The sequence below is a fragment of the Pygoscelis adeliae genome, unplaced genomic scaffold (genome assembly GCF_000699105.1).
Source record: "Pygoscelis adeliae isolate BGI_AS28 unplaced genomic scaffold, ASM69910v1 Scaffold232, whole genome shotgun sequence".
Lineage (NCBI taxonomy): Eukaryota > Metazoa > Chordata > Aves > Sphenisciformes > Spheniscidae > Pygoscelis > Pygoscelis adeliae.
The window spans coordinates 2,798,274-2,812,539 of NW_008824473.1; the positions used below are offsets into that span (position 1 = coordinate 2,798,274).

The 14,266-nt window shown below is 38.2% G+C and overlaps 1 protein-coding gene across 1 annotated transcript in view; it reads right to left on the bottom strand.

Moving 5' to 3' along the window:
- The window catches only part of VEZT (vezatin, adherens junctions transmembrane protein), a 58,614-nt gene that overhangs the window by 24,249 nt on the left and 20,099 nt on the right, over nt 1-14,266 (bottom strand). The window contains exons 4-6 of the mRNA XM_009321353.1: nt 13,410-13,585; nt 10,361-10,636; nt 5,134-5,271 (exon numbers count right to left, since the gene is read on the bottom strand). Of these exons, the coding sequence (XP_009319628.1) occupies nt 5,134-5,271; nt 10,361-10,636; nt 13,410-13,585 (590 nt within the window). The remainder of the gene's footprint in view (nt 1-5,133; nt 5,272-10,360; nt 10,637-13,409; nt 13,586-14,266) is intronic.

The window sequence follows — 14,266 nt, forward strand, 5'->3', positions numbered from 1 at the left end:
ACTGGATGCCCCTCCAAGTGAAAGCAAATTGTGGCCTGCACTCTGCTGCCAAAGGGATTGAGAAAAACGCATTAGCAATATCAACTGTGGCATACCACTTGGCTGCCCTTGACTCCAGTTCGTATTGAAGTTCTAGCATGTCTGGCACAGCAGCACTCAGCGGTGGCGTGACTTCATTCAGGCCACGATAGTCTACTGTCAGCCTCCACTCTCCATTAGACTTCCGCACTGGCCATATGGGACTGTTAAAGGGTGAACGAGTCTTGCTGATCACTCCTTGGCTCTCCAGTCGACGAATTAGCTCATGAATGGGAATCAAAGAGTCTCGGTTGGTGCGATATTGCCGCCGATGCACCGTGGTGGTAGCGATTGGCACTTGTTGGTCTTCGACCTTCAGCAACCCCACAACAGAAGGGTCCTCTGAGAGACCAGGCAAGGTGGACAGCTGTCTAATTTCCTCCGTTTCCAAGGCAGCTATACCAAAAGCCCACCGGTACCCTTTTGGGTCCTTGAAGTACCCTCTCCTGAGGTAGTCTATGCCAAGGATGCACGGAGCATCTGGGCCAGTCACAATGGGGTGCTTCTGCCACCCATTCCCAGTTAGACTTACTTCGGCTTCCAATACAGTTAGCTGTTGGGATCCCCCTGTCACCCCAGAAATACAGATGGGTTCTGCCCCTCTATAGCTTGATGGCATTAGGGTACACTGTGCACCGGTGTCTACTAGAGCCTTATACTTCTGTGGGTCTGATGTGCCAGGCCACCGAATCCACACAGTCCAGTAAACTCGGTTGTCCCTTTCCTCCCCCTGGCTGGAGGCAGGGCCCCTCTAATACTCATCACAGTACTCATTTCTCACTTCTTGTACATACGAGTCAGAAGTTTCTTCATTAACATCAGGAGTAAAATCAGCCCTTCTACTCTGTCTGGGGAGCTGCCCGCTGGAAACTGGAGCAGCAATTTTCCTGGAAGAACCTCTTTCTGTGATTGTTTTCCCTTGCAATTCACGTACCCGTGCCCCTAGGGCTGCAGTAGGTTTTCCATCCCACTTCCTCATGTCCTCTCCATGGTCACGCAGGTAAAACCACAGGGTGCTCCGTGGTGTGTACCCTTTATACTCTCTCTCTCAAGCAAAAGAATGCTGACTCCTAATAGCTGAGATATTGGTCCGTACAGGTGAGGAGCAGGACCTGTCCTCTTTGAATCGCTGGAACTCCCGGGACAGTTTCTCCACAGCCGAGATGAGGGAAGATGAGAGACGTTCTTCGTATTGCCAGAGTTGACCAGCCAATTCATCCACCGTTTGTTCCTCTCCATCTTTCCAGGTCATCACTGCCAATGAATTGGCATATGACGATGGTGCGCTCCTTATAAACTTCCGCCACATGGGTCGTGTGCACTTGACTTCATCTGGATCTTTGGATAGCTGTTCATTGCTCAGGTCACCATAAATCACCTCCAGCACAGCTAATTCTCTCAGGAACTGGTTACTGGATACCCTTCTCCAGTATAGATACAAATCTATAAATCTCTTTAAGATTAAACATTTCTCTATTTCACTGTATAGGTTTAAAGGTCTAGATCTAAACCAGTGTAAGTATGAAAATTCACAGTAGAATTTAGTTCAAACATATGTATGTCTATACAACATCATTCACTGAAATGACTTTTTCTGGGAAAAAAATAACCCATCGAAATAGATTTTGCTTATTTCTGAACACTTTTTTGACTTAACATTACATACATGCAACCTGTCTTAGAAAACAGTTCCTATAAAAGGCTGTTTGGCTGATTTTGTTAAGGCCATATAAATACATATTTTTGAAGTAGAGAAAATTAGTAGTCCTTATTAAGCCATAAACGAGTAAATTGATCTTGTTGCAAATTATTTTTGAATGTGATATTCTGACATAGTAAGCTTGAAAAATAATTCAGCTGCAGATAATTCTACTAAATTCTGAATATATAAAAATTTTTTAAATGAAAGCTTAAATCAAAGTATACCTTTTACAACAGTAGTAAATTTGATACCATTTTCTACAATACTTTAACCATTATATCTAATAATACACGTCTCAGTTCAAGACATGTTTACCATAGCCTTAAGGCAACAATTATCTTCACTGCATTATAAACTTCAATCTCAGATTTCCAGGTTTATTACAAGAAACACAAGGATGAAGGAAAATAGGACATACTTCACATTATCATCCTTTTGTAGGCCCGTATACCACTGAGAAGGCCCAGTCACAGACGAGGACCTTCTTTTGATAACTGGACATCACACAGAAAGGATCTCTGGAGTCAAAGGCTCACCACTTGTTGAATGACAAGTATCATGCCCACGTTGCAGTATCAACTGAATACCATCAACCAAGGAAAGCAAGCTGTAACATGGAAGTTTATTTCCCATTTATACATGTACATAAATGTTTCCATGAAATGCACACTCCGTGGCTCAAAGCAGTGCCTGTCCTGTGTATTTGCTCACACTCTTAAGAAATTACTACTTCCTTATTCTTTAAAGAGAAAAATCATCCTAAAGAATGGTCAGCCATCAGTTAAAATGGAACTAAGATTTGATCTTTAGCGTATTAGCTGGGAAGATTCAATTTTTGTTGCCCTTGAGACTAGGAGGTGTTTCGTATATTAAATTCCTATTGAAAATTGTTCCAAGCAAAAATAATTCCGTTTTTCACTTGCCTAAATACAGAGATACATCTGCTCTGCAACAAAAATACAAAGCAATATTCAGTAAAACAAAAAACGTTTATTTGAAAAGTATTATCACTAACCAGGGAAAATAGGTTTTGGGAGTTTTATGTAATTTTGTAATATTAATCCAAATTTTAAATATTTGGAATGTTTCTCTAATATCTTTTTCTCTAATAAAAGCATTTGGATTTGCTGTTGCCAGTGTAAATCACTAATAGTGCTACTAGATTCATGTCTCTCACAATGCTCAGAAAAAGCAAATTTCAAATAGCAATTCATTAATTCATACTCAGATAACCTAGAGGAGTTAAAATCAAGAGTATCTTCTGATTTTGTGCAAAGCAGAACTTACTAAAAAGAACTGTAAAAGTCAGAATTGGGATTTCATTTCCAGACTTTGGATGGAAATGCCTTTCCTTTAATTTATCAACATTCCTTTCCTCCAATTTATCACCTCACTCCTTTATTTAATCTCTCCAGCTCCTCTTTCTCCTTGCTATAGGCCAGATTTGTGCTAACAATCTGATGATGGACAAGGGCATTAAAGTTGTCACAAGTGGCAGCTGTGAATGCTTTCAACATGAAGGAATCTTTGGCCCCTCCAGCATAAGAGTACTATTTAATTGCACAAGGCACTGGAACCTATTTGAAAGATGCTCCTTGCCATCAATACCCATGTAATACACATAACATTTTCAGGGATTCACAGTACACAGGGAAAAATTCAAACTAAGGCAACTTGGAACTACCTTAAAGCTGCTCTTAATTACCCTGGTGGGGAGGAGGAATCCTTTACTCACCTTCCTTACATTTAAATTCCCTACTTTCAGTTTTCATGCACTGTAGAATTGGCCCAGCCTGCATCTCAGCTCGCATGCTACCACTGCTTTTGCCACTACGTTCTGCACAAATATAATGCTTCTCTTTCCATTTGTCAAGAACCTATCTATATACACGCAACTTAATAAATTTTTTGGCCATTTATTTCTGCTGGCCCTTACTACTGTGATATCTGCATGCTAATTTGGTATAATGGAACTTCCATCTTTTCAAAGACAGATATAAATGTCTAATTATCCAAAGTAAACAAAACTTTCTTTTCTCCCATTCCTTAATTTAAAAGCCATTCCTTAAGTTTAGTAGTTACAAAACTAGTGGACAGTCTGATATACACCAATATTCCTTGAATCTGTAACTTCCCCAGCCACAGCAACAATCTACACACCTGTCATAACCACTGCTGGACTGACCTTTTTCATGCTGGAGGATATTTGGGGAGGCCATGTTAACTGAGCCTGTCTTCAGATCTCTCTTCCCATGTTCTTAGAAGTGATCCTTGATTATTTCCAAGCTAGGTATCAGTTGCTCTTATCAATGTGTCTGAACCAGTCAGAGTATTTTTTTCTTTCTTTACATAGCAAATCCACCTTATTCCTCAGAGCTAAGAGTGAAGTCTTGAGCCCAGAATGAGGATGCCTATCCCCACACAAGTTATTATTTTGCAAAGAAATACTCATTTCCTTCAAAAGGAATGCACACACTTGTAGCTTTGTGTGTGCCTCTGTGTGTGTACACATCATCACTCAATAGATCCATCCATTTGCCAGGCAAGATATGTTAGTCAAATATTATGTTCCAGGAAGGCAAAACAAGTAATTTGTCATGTCAGATTTTCAACACTCACATTACCACCAGCTTTTGTTTCCCTGCATGTGTTTTTTCAGATCAGGAACATACCTGTGTTATTTTTTGCTATAATACAGGGTGAAGACATTGTTATTTCCTATGTAGTACAATAAGTACAATAAACATAGAAGAAACCCTTGAAATGCTAATGCCGTTAAAGAAAGTATACAATTCATCGAAGAAATACAGATGACACTTCACAAAATGGAATCTGAACAAAGTGTTCTGCTTTGATTCAGAGTAGAAACTCCTCGCTCTTACATGTGCCTTTTGGCTAATTAATGTAATCAGAGTTTCACCTAGCTCACCTGAAACATGGAATCAACTTACCTTTGAACACGGGGATGTCGAGTGAAAGGCCATATTGTTCAGAGAAGAGGGTATTTTGGTGCAAGGGAAAAAATGGCTAAGAGGAATTATAAAACAAAATCCTGAAGGGCTCTGAAACACACTGTCAGTACTTACACCAATGGCATGGGTGTCAGTAACTGGGACAATGTTTTCAGTGCACAGAATCTTATCTCACACTGCACAGTACACAAAAAGACAAAAATTTTAAGAATGTTCCAAACCAAGCATAAGCCCCAATTTACTATGCTACCTTTTCTTTATCTTGCTTAGATAGGTAATTAGATATTGTATGTTTCTAGACATACTAACTCTAAACATTGGCACAATTTCAGGTAGGTAACGTGGAATATCTGAACCCATGGGTTTTTACAAAAAGGATATTTTTTCAGCATGTATAGAGTAGCCAGTCTTGAAGCTCGAAAGTTGGCTCTGACAGATCGATAAACGGCTTTCCGGAGACCAATAAGATGCTGACTAGGATGCTGTCCAGCTTTATTAAATGGGCAAGCGGCACTGACCCTGTCAAGCAAACTTGAAAAGTAAAATGTGATACAACTGTACAGATGTCCTAAAGTATTTTTAAAAAGACAGTACATCACTTTTCTTATTCCATTACTTAGAAAACTTTTTCAAACCACTCAGTAACTATGAGAGAAAAAAAAATAATCCATCATATCAATGATATATTTAATAAAAATTTCAGATAAGCAGCCAGGATTCCCCAGTAGACAGCCTGATTCTATTCTCATCTGAGCCATGGCAAAACTCCTGAGGACATTTGTTTTCTCCAAAGTTTTCCAAAATAACACGCTAAGGGTAGACAGGCCATAACATTATCTCTGATACAAAACTATCACAAGCCCACTGTAAGCTTCGGAAGTTTTAACACACATATATTTAACATACACCTCTTTATATGCAAATTTGTTCTTTAAATAATTTTTGCAGAAAAAATGTGCTACTACATATTGTTTTTCATGCAAAACACTATATTCTTTCAACCTTCTCCATGCAGAATCTTCTCTAGGTCAACAGAAATATTATTTGAGTGGTGACATAGATTTTATCACCATGCAATGAATGACAGCTGTGTTTGTGGGAGTTTGACAGGTAAACACATGCTTATGTATGCAATTATACAAACATATTTGAAAAAATATTTTGGTGTCCACATATTCAGGTAATTTACATTTAAAAGAAACCATGCCATTTGCCTATGAGAATATACTTCAACGTGGCTTTAGAACTGTAAAAAATTGCCTCATCTGGAAATAAACTGAATTGTGAACTGGGTGAATGTTAAACATGCCTGTGTAGCGTTAAGCTGTAGAAAAGGAAAAAAAGATTAATATCCAGTTATATCTATTCATGTACAGTCTGATGCCAAACCTATGACTGAGAAACTGAAAATAGCCTAGGTGCACTCTACTTGCTGGGACTGTTTTTACTAGAATCAACTCAGGAATGGACGTAGTGTGGACAACAGGACGATGAATTGTGATGAACTGTTTGGGGACTGGAAGCCTGCTTCTGCTCTCACCTTTCCCAGGGCACGGTGAGGAGGTGATTTCATGTCCACAGTCACTTAAAAGGGAAAAGCATACAGGGTAGCTGGCAAGACTGAGGTGGGTTGCTGCATTGGTAACTATTTCTGTAGCCCATCTGACTGAAGAGCTGACTAAGCCAGCAGACCTGACCCTGCTGGAAAATCATCAGTCCTACTGCATGTGCTTAGCTGGACCATGCTGCACATTGACCGGGAGGGGAAATAGCTTATGGCCTTCACTGTCAAATATGAAAAGCAATGCAGCCCACACAGTGAGCAAGGCTGGACCCATATCAGTATGTTAAATATGATTAACGCAAGGAGATTGATGCCAAATACTGCAGTATATTGAATACACTAGCTGAAATACCATATTAAAATATCTGCGTACCATATTAAACTATGAGTGGTATTAAAATGGTTTATATAACATCTCATAAAGTACTTTAAAATCTGAACAAAATAAAAACAAACAGCGTTAATTTCAATTTCTAAAAGTAAAATTAAAATGCTAGTCTTGCCATACGTATCACTAGGGAACACAGCATATAATGTAGTACATGCCAATCTCTAACGTTTCCCTAGCTTTTGAAGGTAACAACTGGAAGTGTTTATGGATAAACTCTCACATCAGTTTGTAGACTCAAGCCCTGGGTGAATTGTCAGAAGTAGGCTGAAAGAAAAGGAGCAAAATTCTTCTACCATAAAAAAGAGAAAGAGATCTATGTTCTGCTACAGTGATGTAAGCATTTCCAGCTCCTTTACAGAACAAATATAGCACAACTCACGCACAGCGTGTACTGCCAGTATTCAGCAAAACAATTTGCTTTCCTTCTGGGAAGGCTTGTTTCGGTGTTTTTTTATAAAATAATTCTTTTTTATTCCAGTAATCTTAAATTAGCATAACTTGCTACAAATGTCTGTGCCAGACATGCCATACCCCTAACCTCCTAATGTTCCATTTATCTTGTATATATTTTAATTGCACTTACAAAATGTTATCAGCTTTGCGTATCAGCCACAAATAGCAAGAAGAAAAAAAGGTTAAGGGTGAATTTCCTCTTTCCTACTGCTCCAAACCCATTTTACTTGTAAAGAACAGTGAATTATTTCTCCATTAATCTCACAAGCCAAACTTTAAATAGGCTCTCAACTTTTAACAAACTTGTACAGACACATTAATAAAAACCTATTACTGCACTCCAACATGAAAGCAGTTCTACAAAGATGCTACATACACCAATATGTGCTCATTGGTGCTAGCCTGATTCTAGTTTAAAATATAGTAGAAAGGGAGCATGTTGGAAAAAAGCTAATTATTTCAGTGACAGACAAGGAAATAACTATTTGCTGCTTATTGCTGCAGCCTTTCATTACGTATTCCTACAGTTTTCATTTTATAATGTGCAAGACAATGGACATACTTCCATTACCCAGCAGAAATTCCAGGCTGCAACCCATGAACAGGTTTCATTCGTCTAATTGCTAATGAAGCAATTAGACAGAAATACTGCCATTCTGCCTGAGTAGAGCACTGCCCTACCTTGGCTACACAATTTCTGTAATCCAGACTACCCTGGTGAGGTCTTGGCCATCTCTGCATCGCAGAGCTTGTACCCTGCAGACATACCTGAAATGCCAAAAGCAGCGTTAAACACTTCTGAAGGCCATTCTGAAATTGGAATATCCAGTTGCCTTTGAGAGCAGCTAACATAAGAGAGGCCTGACAGGGTTCTTAGTTCCTTTTCTAAGTGGCTGCTGTGGGTTTTTTTGGGTGGGAGGGGAATGAAGGCAAAATGATGCTTGAATTGGTTAAGCATATAGCAGTCACTACCACACCGTAGTGAACTAGTGAACCAGTGGACAACTGACCAAAACCTCATCAAGAATAATTTAACATTTACAGAGATAGTCAAATATCAATTAACAAGGGGCAAATAGGGTAGAATAAAGCAAAGCCATAGATATTTCAAAGCATATGTAAATTAGCCTACAAGAACATAGCAATGGATGGTGCAATGGGGAAAAAAAACCAGCGGTGGAACGCAAGGAACTTCAGGCCAAAGCTGCAGACCTGGGCTTGCCATATCAGAGTTTAGCTAAATACAGCTAGCCAAAATCTGAACTCAGTACTATTTAAATGTCAGCTTCAGTACCTTTCCATTCACAATATGGTTAATGCACAGTCCAAACGATGCTGAGCTAGCAGTATATTAAAACAGCAGCATACATATTGTTGAACAGGGTGCTGTGCTACCTGGTTGAAAACCCATTCCTTCAAGTACGTAAAATGACACAAGAAGATACTCATTAACTTTTCAGCTGCAACCATTTCTATTGCCATAGGGCTCTTTCTGAACAAGCATTAAGGCTTTGACGAAGCTACTATAGGAGAACATACTAAACTTTGTTCTGCTAAGGTTTATTGTAGCAAAATTCTGGAAGAAAAAAGGGGTAGCTATTTTTCTGGATCATACATGAAGCGCCATCTCAAGCAAAGCATTTCATGGTGCCCTGTGCAGCAGCATCTCTTGCATATGTGAATGCAGAGGAGGACACTCTTCAGTTAGAACTTCCTCCAGGCTAAACCAAACCAAAACCTGTACAGCACTGACTTCTTCATACTGGACGATTGTTCCAACGTCAGACTTCTCCCACTCCATCCATACTCCAAAGTCTTTTGAAAAGCTTGCCAAAGTTTTAAGTGAAGAGGCTATTAGATCAAGCATCAGCTTAAAGACCAGTCTGTTTTTTGTTAATCTGTTATCTAAGATATGTAGTAAAAGAACAAGGCACCAGCAATTTAGACACTGACCACAAGTTCGTTTGCTTAAACTTAGGAAAAAATCCAAATGTTTTTCTCATCTGTAATTTGACAAGCCCTAACAATAATTTCTTTTAAGAACCCGTTTGCAAAGATAAGACTGCCTACTGCTTAACTATATGCTTCTTCAGCAAAAACCAAAACAAAACACATAGCTAGGCAGACTGAAGACATGCTTATGCATTCCAAAGGCAGAATGCAACATTTCTTCAATGAAGCATAGTGAAGGTATCTCAAGCTAAAAAATTAATTCAAAACACTAAGCCTACAGTTTCAAGCTTGCATGTAAAAACATGTGCCTGAGCACAGAATAGTTGGTCTGGCATGAACAAACAATTTCTTGGTACACACAAGGGACTTTTTTATTGTTTTTAGAAAGAAGTCAACTGGATTTTAGCCGTTGGCGTTTCCCACCTCCTTTAACCTTATGTCTAACTGGCACAGGTACATATCTAACCATAGATTGTTACAAGAGAAAAGCATAGATGGCAATGAGAGTACAAAGAAGCGGGCCTGTTGGCTTTGGGATCATTGCATACACTGAACATGTTCTGATGTCCTTTCACATAGCAAATAAGCAAAAATTACCAAATAGCTACAAGACCTAAATAACCAGGAACACTTTCACATCCCTTAAGTGGACGAGAGGCTAATTCAGCAGTAAATAATTTAAGAATCTAAACATCTCAACAATTGTATGCAAGAAAAAAAAAGAGTAATGTAAACTTGATTTGAGGTGGGAAATGACCTTTGATGGTCTTTGCTGATCGCTGTGTTCTCATTACTTGAATAAAAATAGAATGATTTTCATGTCATCTTGTTTTCTAAAATATGAATGATTACTTGCAGGTCAGTTTATTTACATAGATTTGGTAATATAAGATACAAAAAACCCTCAAACAAACAACCCTCTAAATGACTCACCAAAATAGTTAACTAAATTGGTTCAAAATCCATTTCTTCATGTATTTCATTGCTAGCAGAGCAGAAGATTTCAAAGGCATATGAGTTTTGTGAGACTTAATTCTCCTTCAGGATGCAGGGTTTTAACACCAAGTTGTTAGAATTTATACTTTTAGTATGAATGGTAATTATACTATTTTATGTAAATGAAAAGCTTTAAGTATTATGTTTTTCAGTAATTCCACTTGTTATGGGAGACAGCGTAACAAGACCATTTTAGAAGACATCTGGCTTGAATGGATCTGTGTATTAAATAAAGTGAAATATAGACTCACAGGGTAAATCCTCTGGAAATTACTTCAGTCTCTTGAATGAGTCGTAGAGCTTTCCTCACGAGATTAGTAAAAGCTCGGCTATTCGCCACTGTTTCTTCCAGCTGGATACAGTATTTTCGCAGGGACATTTGCAGCTTGGCTGTCCTCCATGTGCCCCACACTCGAAAGACTGCATAGACAAGCAGAACTAGTCCCCACAGCAGCCACGATGACTCCTTCCACCACGAAGGAAGCATAAGCAGTGCACTTACAAAGGCAAGAAACAGCGAGACATCCCTGCAAACAGAGAAAGTATCATCAAGCACAGATTCCTGAGGTCAAACAAGTGGGAAAATCATGAAGCTTTAGGTTACATTTGAGATTACGACATCTTATTACAGGTCTTTTATGTAGGTCCTGAAGGGAGCTGTAAACACTGAAAACTACTCCTAGTGACAGATTTAGATGTATACATACATGATATTACTTGGGTCTGTATACTCCAAGGAAACATTTATCCGGCTTTTTTATGGCACGAGTAAAAGAATAATGTACCACTTTGAAAGGTCAGTTTCTCTCGCACATATGACTTTAAAAAAAAAAAAAAAAAAAAAGGAAAAGAAAATAGAGAAAGAAAAAAACCTGACTACTCAGCATTATAAGCCAGGGTGGGTAGGAACTGGAATATCTGTGCTTCCAGGTTCAAGAGTACAGTAGGGAAGGGCATGTTTCTTTTGGTAACAAAACCCCCAAGTAATGCCAGCTTTATTTTTTCCAGAGTCTGACTCATTTAACTTGGACACCAACACACCACTAGTTTTTAACACATTTTTATAAAGATGGCTTGAATAATAATTTTAAATAATTTGGCAGCTTTTGAAAATCTTTAAAGAACAGAGTTACTAGTATCTCAGAATAGAAAAATTCAACAAAAATAAGTAACTGCTAGAAAATACACGATGGTTCATATATAGTATTATAGTTGCAGTTTTGTAAAATTATGACAGTTTTCACAGAGAGGGATGGGATATGGGCTTCAAGGTGCATAACAACTTCACTTTTTCAGAATTTTCTGAAAGAAAAATATTCACTTTCTTCACCCCTTAAAGCTGCGTATCCTGTATTTAGTTTTGGAAGTATTCACAAGGAATATTTTCCCATTTCTAAAATAAGACATGATCTCTGGGTTTCTATTTTCTGGACAGTTTTGTGGTCATATTTTAACAAGCCTTACAAGTGTTAACTCTTCAGGGCTACTGATATGTTTCAGTAAAGGTCCAGTGTTAAAATATTCCAGATACGTAATTAACTTTAAAAGTGGCAGACACACAGTCTATAACTTCCTTGGTACATTAAAAAAAAAAAAAAAAAAAGAGTCACGCACACACAAAATGAATCACAACAATGAAAGACTGGAAGGGATTTAAGAGCTCACTTTGCCCATTTTCAGTTTCTGGTTAATCCAGATCATCACGGACAGACTGAAGAAGAAAATGGAGACTCCACAACCCACCCAGGTAGCTATTCCAATTCCTAAGTATCCTTAGAGTTCAAAAGATTTCCCCCAAGTCCAGTCTGAATCACTGGCAAATTAATCGCATTATTTTTCCTCATATGCTTCCCTTTTCTGAACAGAATAAACAATGACTGATCACCACCTTCTTATTAACTGTGTTCTACACATCGTAACACTGTTCCATCCCACCTCAATTTTCTCCATTTTGGCCAAACAATTCTAGCACACTCTAATATTTCCAAAAGATTATATTTTCTAAACTCATTCTTCTTCTTGTTCTGCTCTGGACTGCCTCTAAATTACCTATGCCTCTCCAAGTGTGGCATCCAAAACCAGATGCTGTAGTCTAACACAAGGCTTAGGGAAACACAGAAAAGTAAACCCCCGTGTCCTGCCTATAACAAGGCCACCAGGATGAGATTTGCCATTTTCAGAATAATTTGCTGACGCATTCAATTTATGCTCTGCAATGATGTGCAGATCCTTTTCTGAAGTAGTATTGCCTACCCAATTATTCACCACTTTGTGTTTGTTAATTTGATTTTTCCTTCCCAAGTGTAGCATTAGACTTTTGTCTTTATTGACTCTTCTATTGATTTCAAACTATTTCTCTAATCTACTTTTGAACTCCATTCTGCCAAAACACTTACAAACTTGGTGTCATCTGTAAGCTGAGCAATATTCACAAATTTTGTAAGTTGTACTTTATCATCTGAATAGTTAAAGAAACAATGAATAGTGCTAGGACCAGGACAAACCACTGGAAAAAGCTGGTTCAAAAGTTCTCTTGTTTGACAGAAAGCATCAATAATGACATATTGCAACTTAAATGGTTGGGTTTTTTAACTTGCTGTGGCTTTATAATAATTTTATCTATTTTCCTAACAAATGTATGAAAACATAGCACTGGACTGTGTTATGAGATTTTTTTAATCTACTGATTCTTGTCCATTTCCGAGCAAGTCACTCTGTCAGAACACCCACCATCCTCGTTATTTTTCAAATACAGGTGGTAGCTGTTCAGACACTGCTGCAGCTAGCTCCTTCAGTATTCTAGGGTGAATTTCACCAGCCTTTGCTGACTTGAATGCATCTTATTTAAATATTCTTTAGTCTGTTCTTCTGGTATTCTACGTCTGAAAATTAATTGCATCCCCCCCAACATATTTTATGAAGACCACAGCAAAGAAAACACTTCTCAATTCAGTCTTCACAATCATGTTTCATTTATCAAGATCACCATTGTATAGCTTTAGAAATTAATGAATTAATCAACCACGTTAGTTCTTCCTTATAGCACATATTAGGGTTTGGAAGTATCCATTCATGTTCAGGTAGCTATCTCAGATTAAAACTTACTCTTTCAATGAAACGCCTGAGGAAAAAAGCATGCTTATACAAAAATTTGGGGACTATGGACAAAAATTTTTTTCCTCAGACAAAGCCTGAGGAAAAAAGTAGTCACTTTATTGCTGCATTTTATATAAAGAGCACACAATATATTTTTTGCTTGTTTCTCAGTGAATATAGTGGTAGATATTCTCTGTACAATACCAAATATTAGGAGTTGCTAGGGAGCGTAGCGTTGGAAGCTGTCCATTTTCCTGTTGCTTACACTGCCCTGCAGACAGGATACTGGGGTCAAGGAACTCAATCAGTTCCACATCCTCCTGCAGCAGAACTTCCTGTTGCAGGATGGTACGGAGCGTGTCAAATCGAAATCCAACATCCTTACCACAAACAGGCAAGAGAAAAGACAGGCATTAGTAAAGAATATGCAAATTCTTAAAATTAGGTTAGCAGAACAAGGAAAACACCCAGACACTCTACTGACAACAATCTGTTCCCAAAGACTACAGGAACGTTTCAGATATATCACAAGTAGCTACTTCATTTTTATTAAACTTGCTTAACTTCAAAAACTCACATACTACCTAAAAGTTCAGACTTACAGGATGCATCGCACTGACTTTGTGATCTGACCTAGATAGTAACAATACCTGGAAACATGCCACAGATTATGCCAATATATTTGCATAAGAATCAGAGAGGTACTACCTCTATTAGAAGATCATTAATAAAACAGCAAACACTTTTTTTTTTTTAATGTCATGACATAACTTACATCATTAACAAACAAAACAAAAATTAGAAAGAGAAAGAGAGATATTACAAATTAGTTAACAAGAAGTCACCTGTGGACATTTAATAACAGTAGGGTCAATGCACTGGACTCAAGGCCCCAGCCAAGGCAGTGAAGTCCTCTCCTGCAGGATTCTGTGCCTTTCCCAAGGGAACTTGATCCAAACATGAAACAGCATGGGAGTCTGAAGACCTCACACTTTGTAAACTCCAGGCAAACTTCAGGGAGTGAGTTACTCTGGATTTGATGTCACAATAAGCATTTGCAT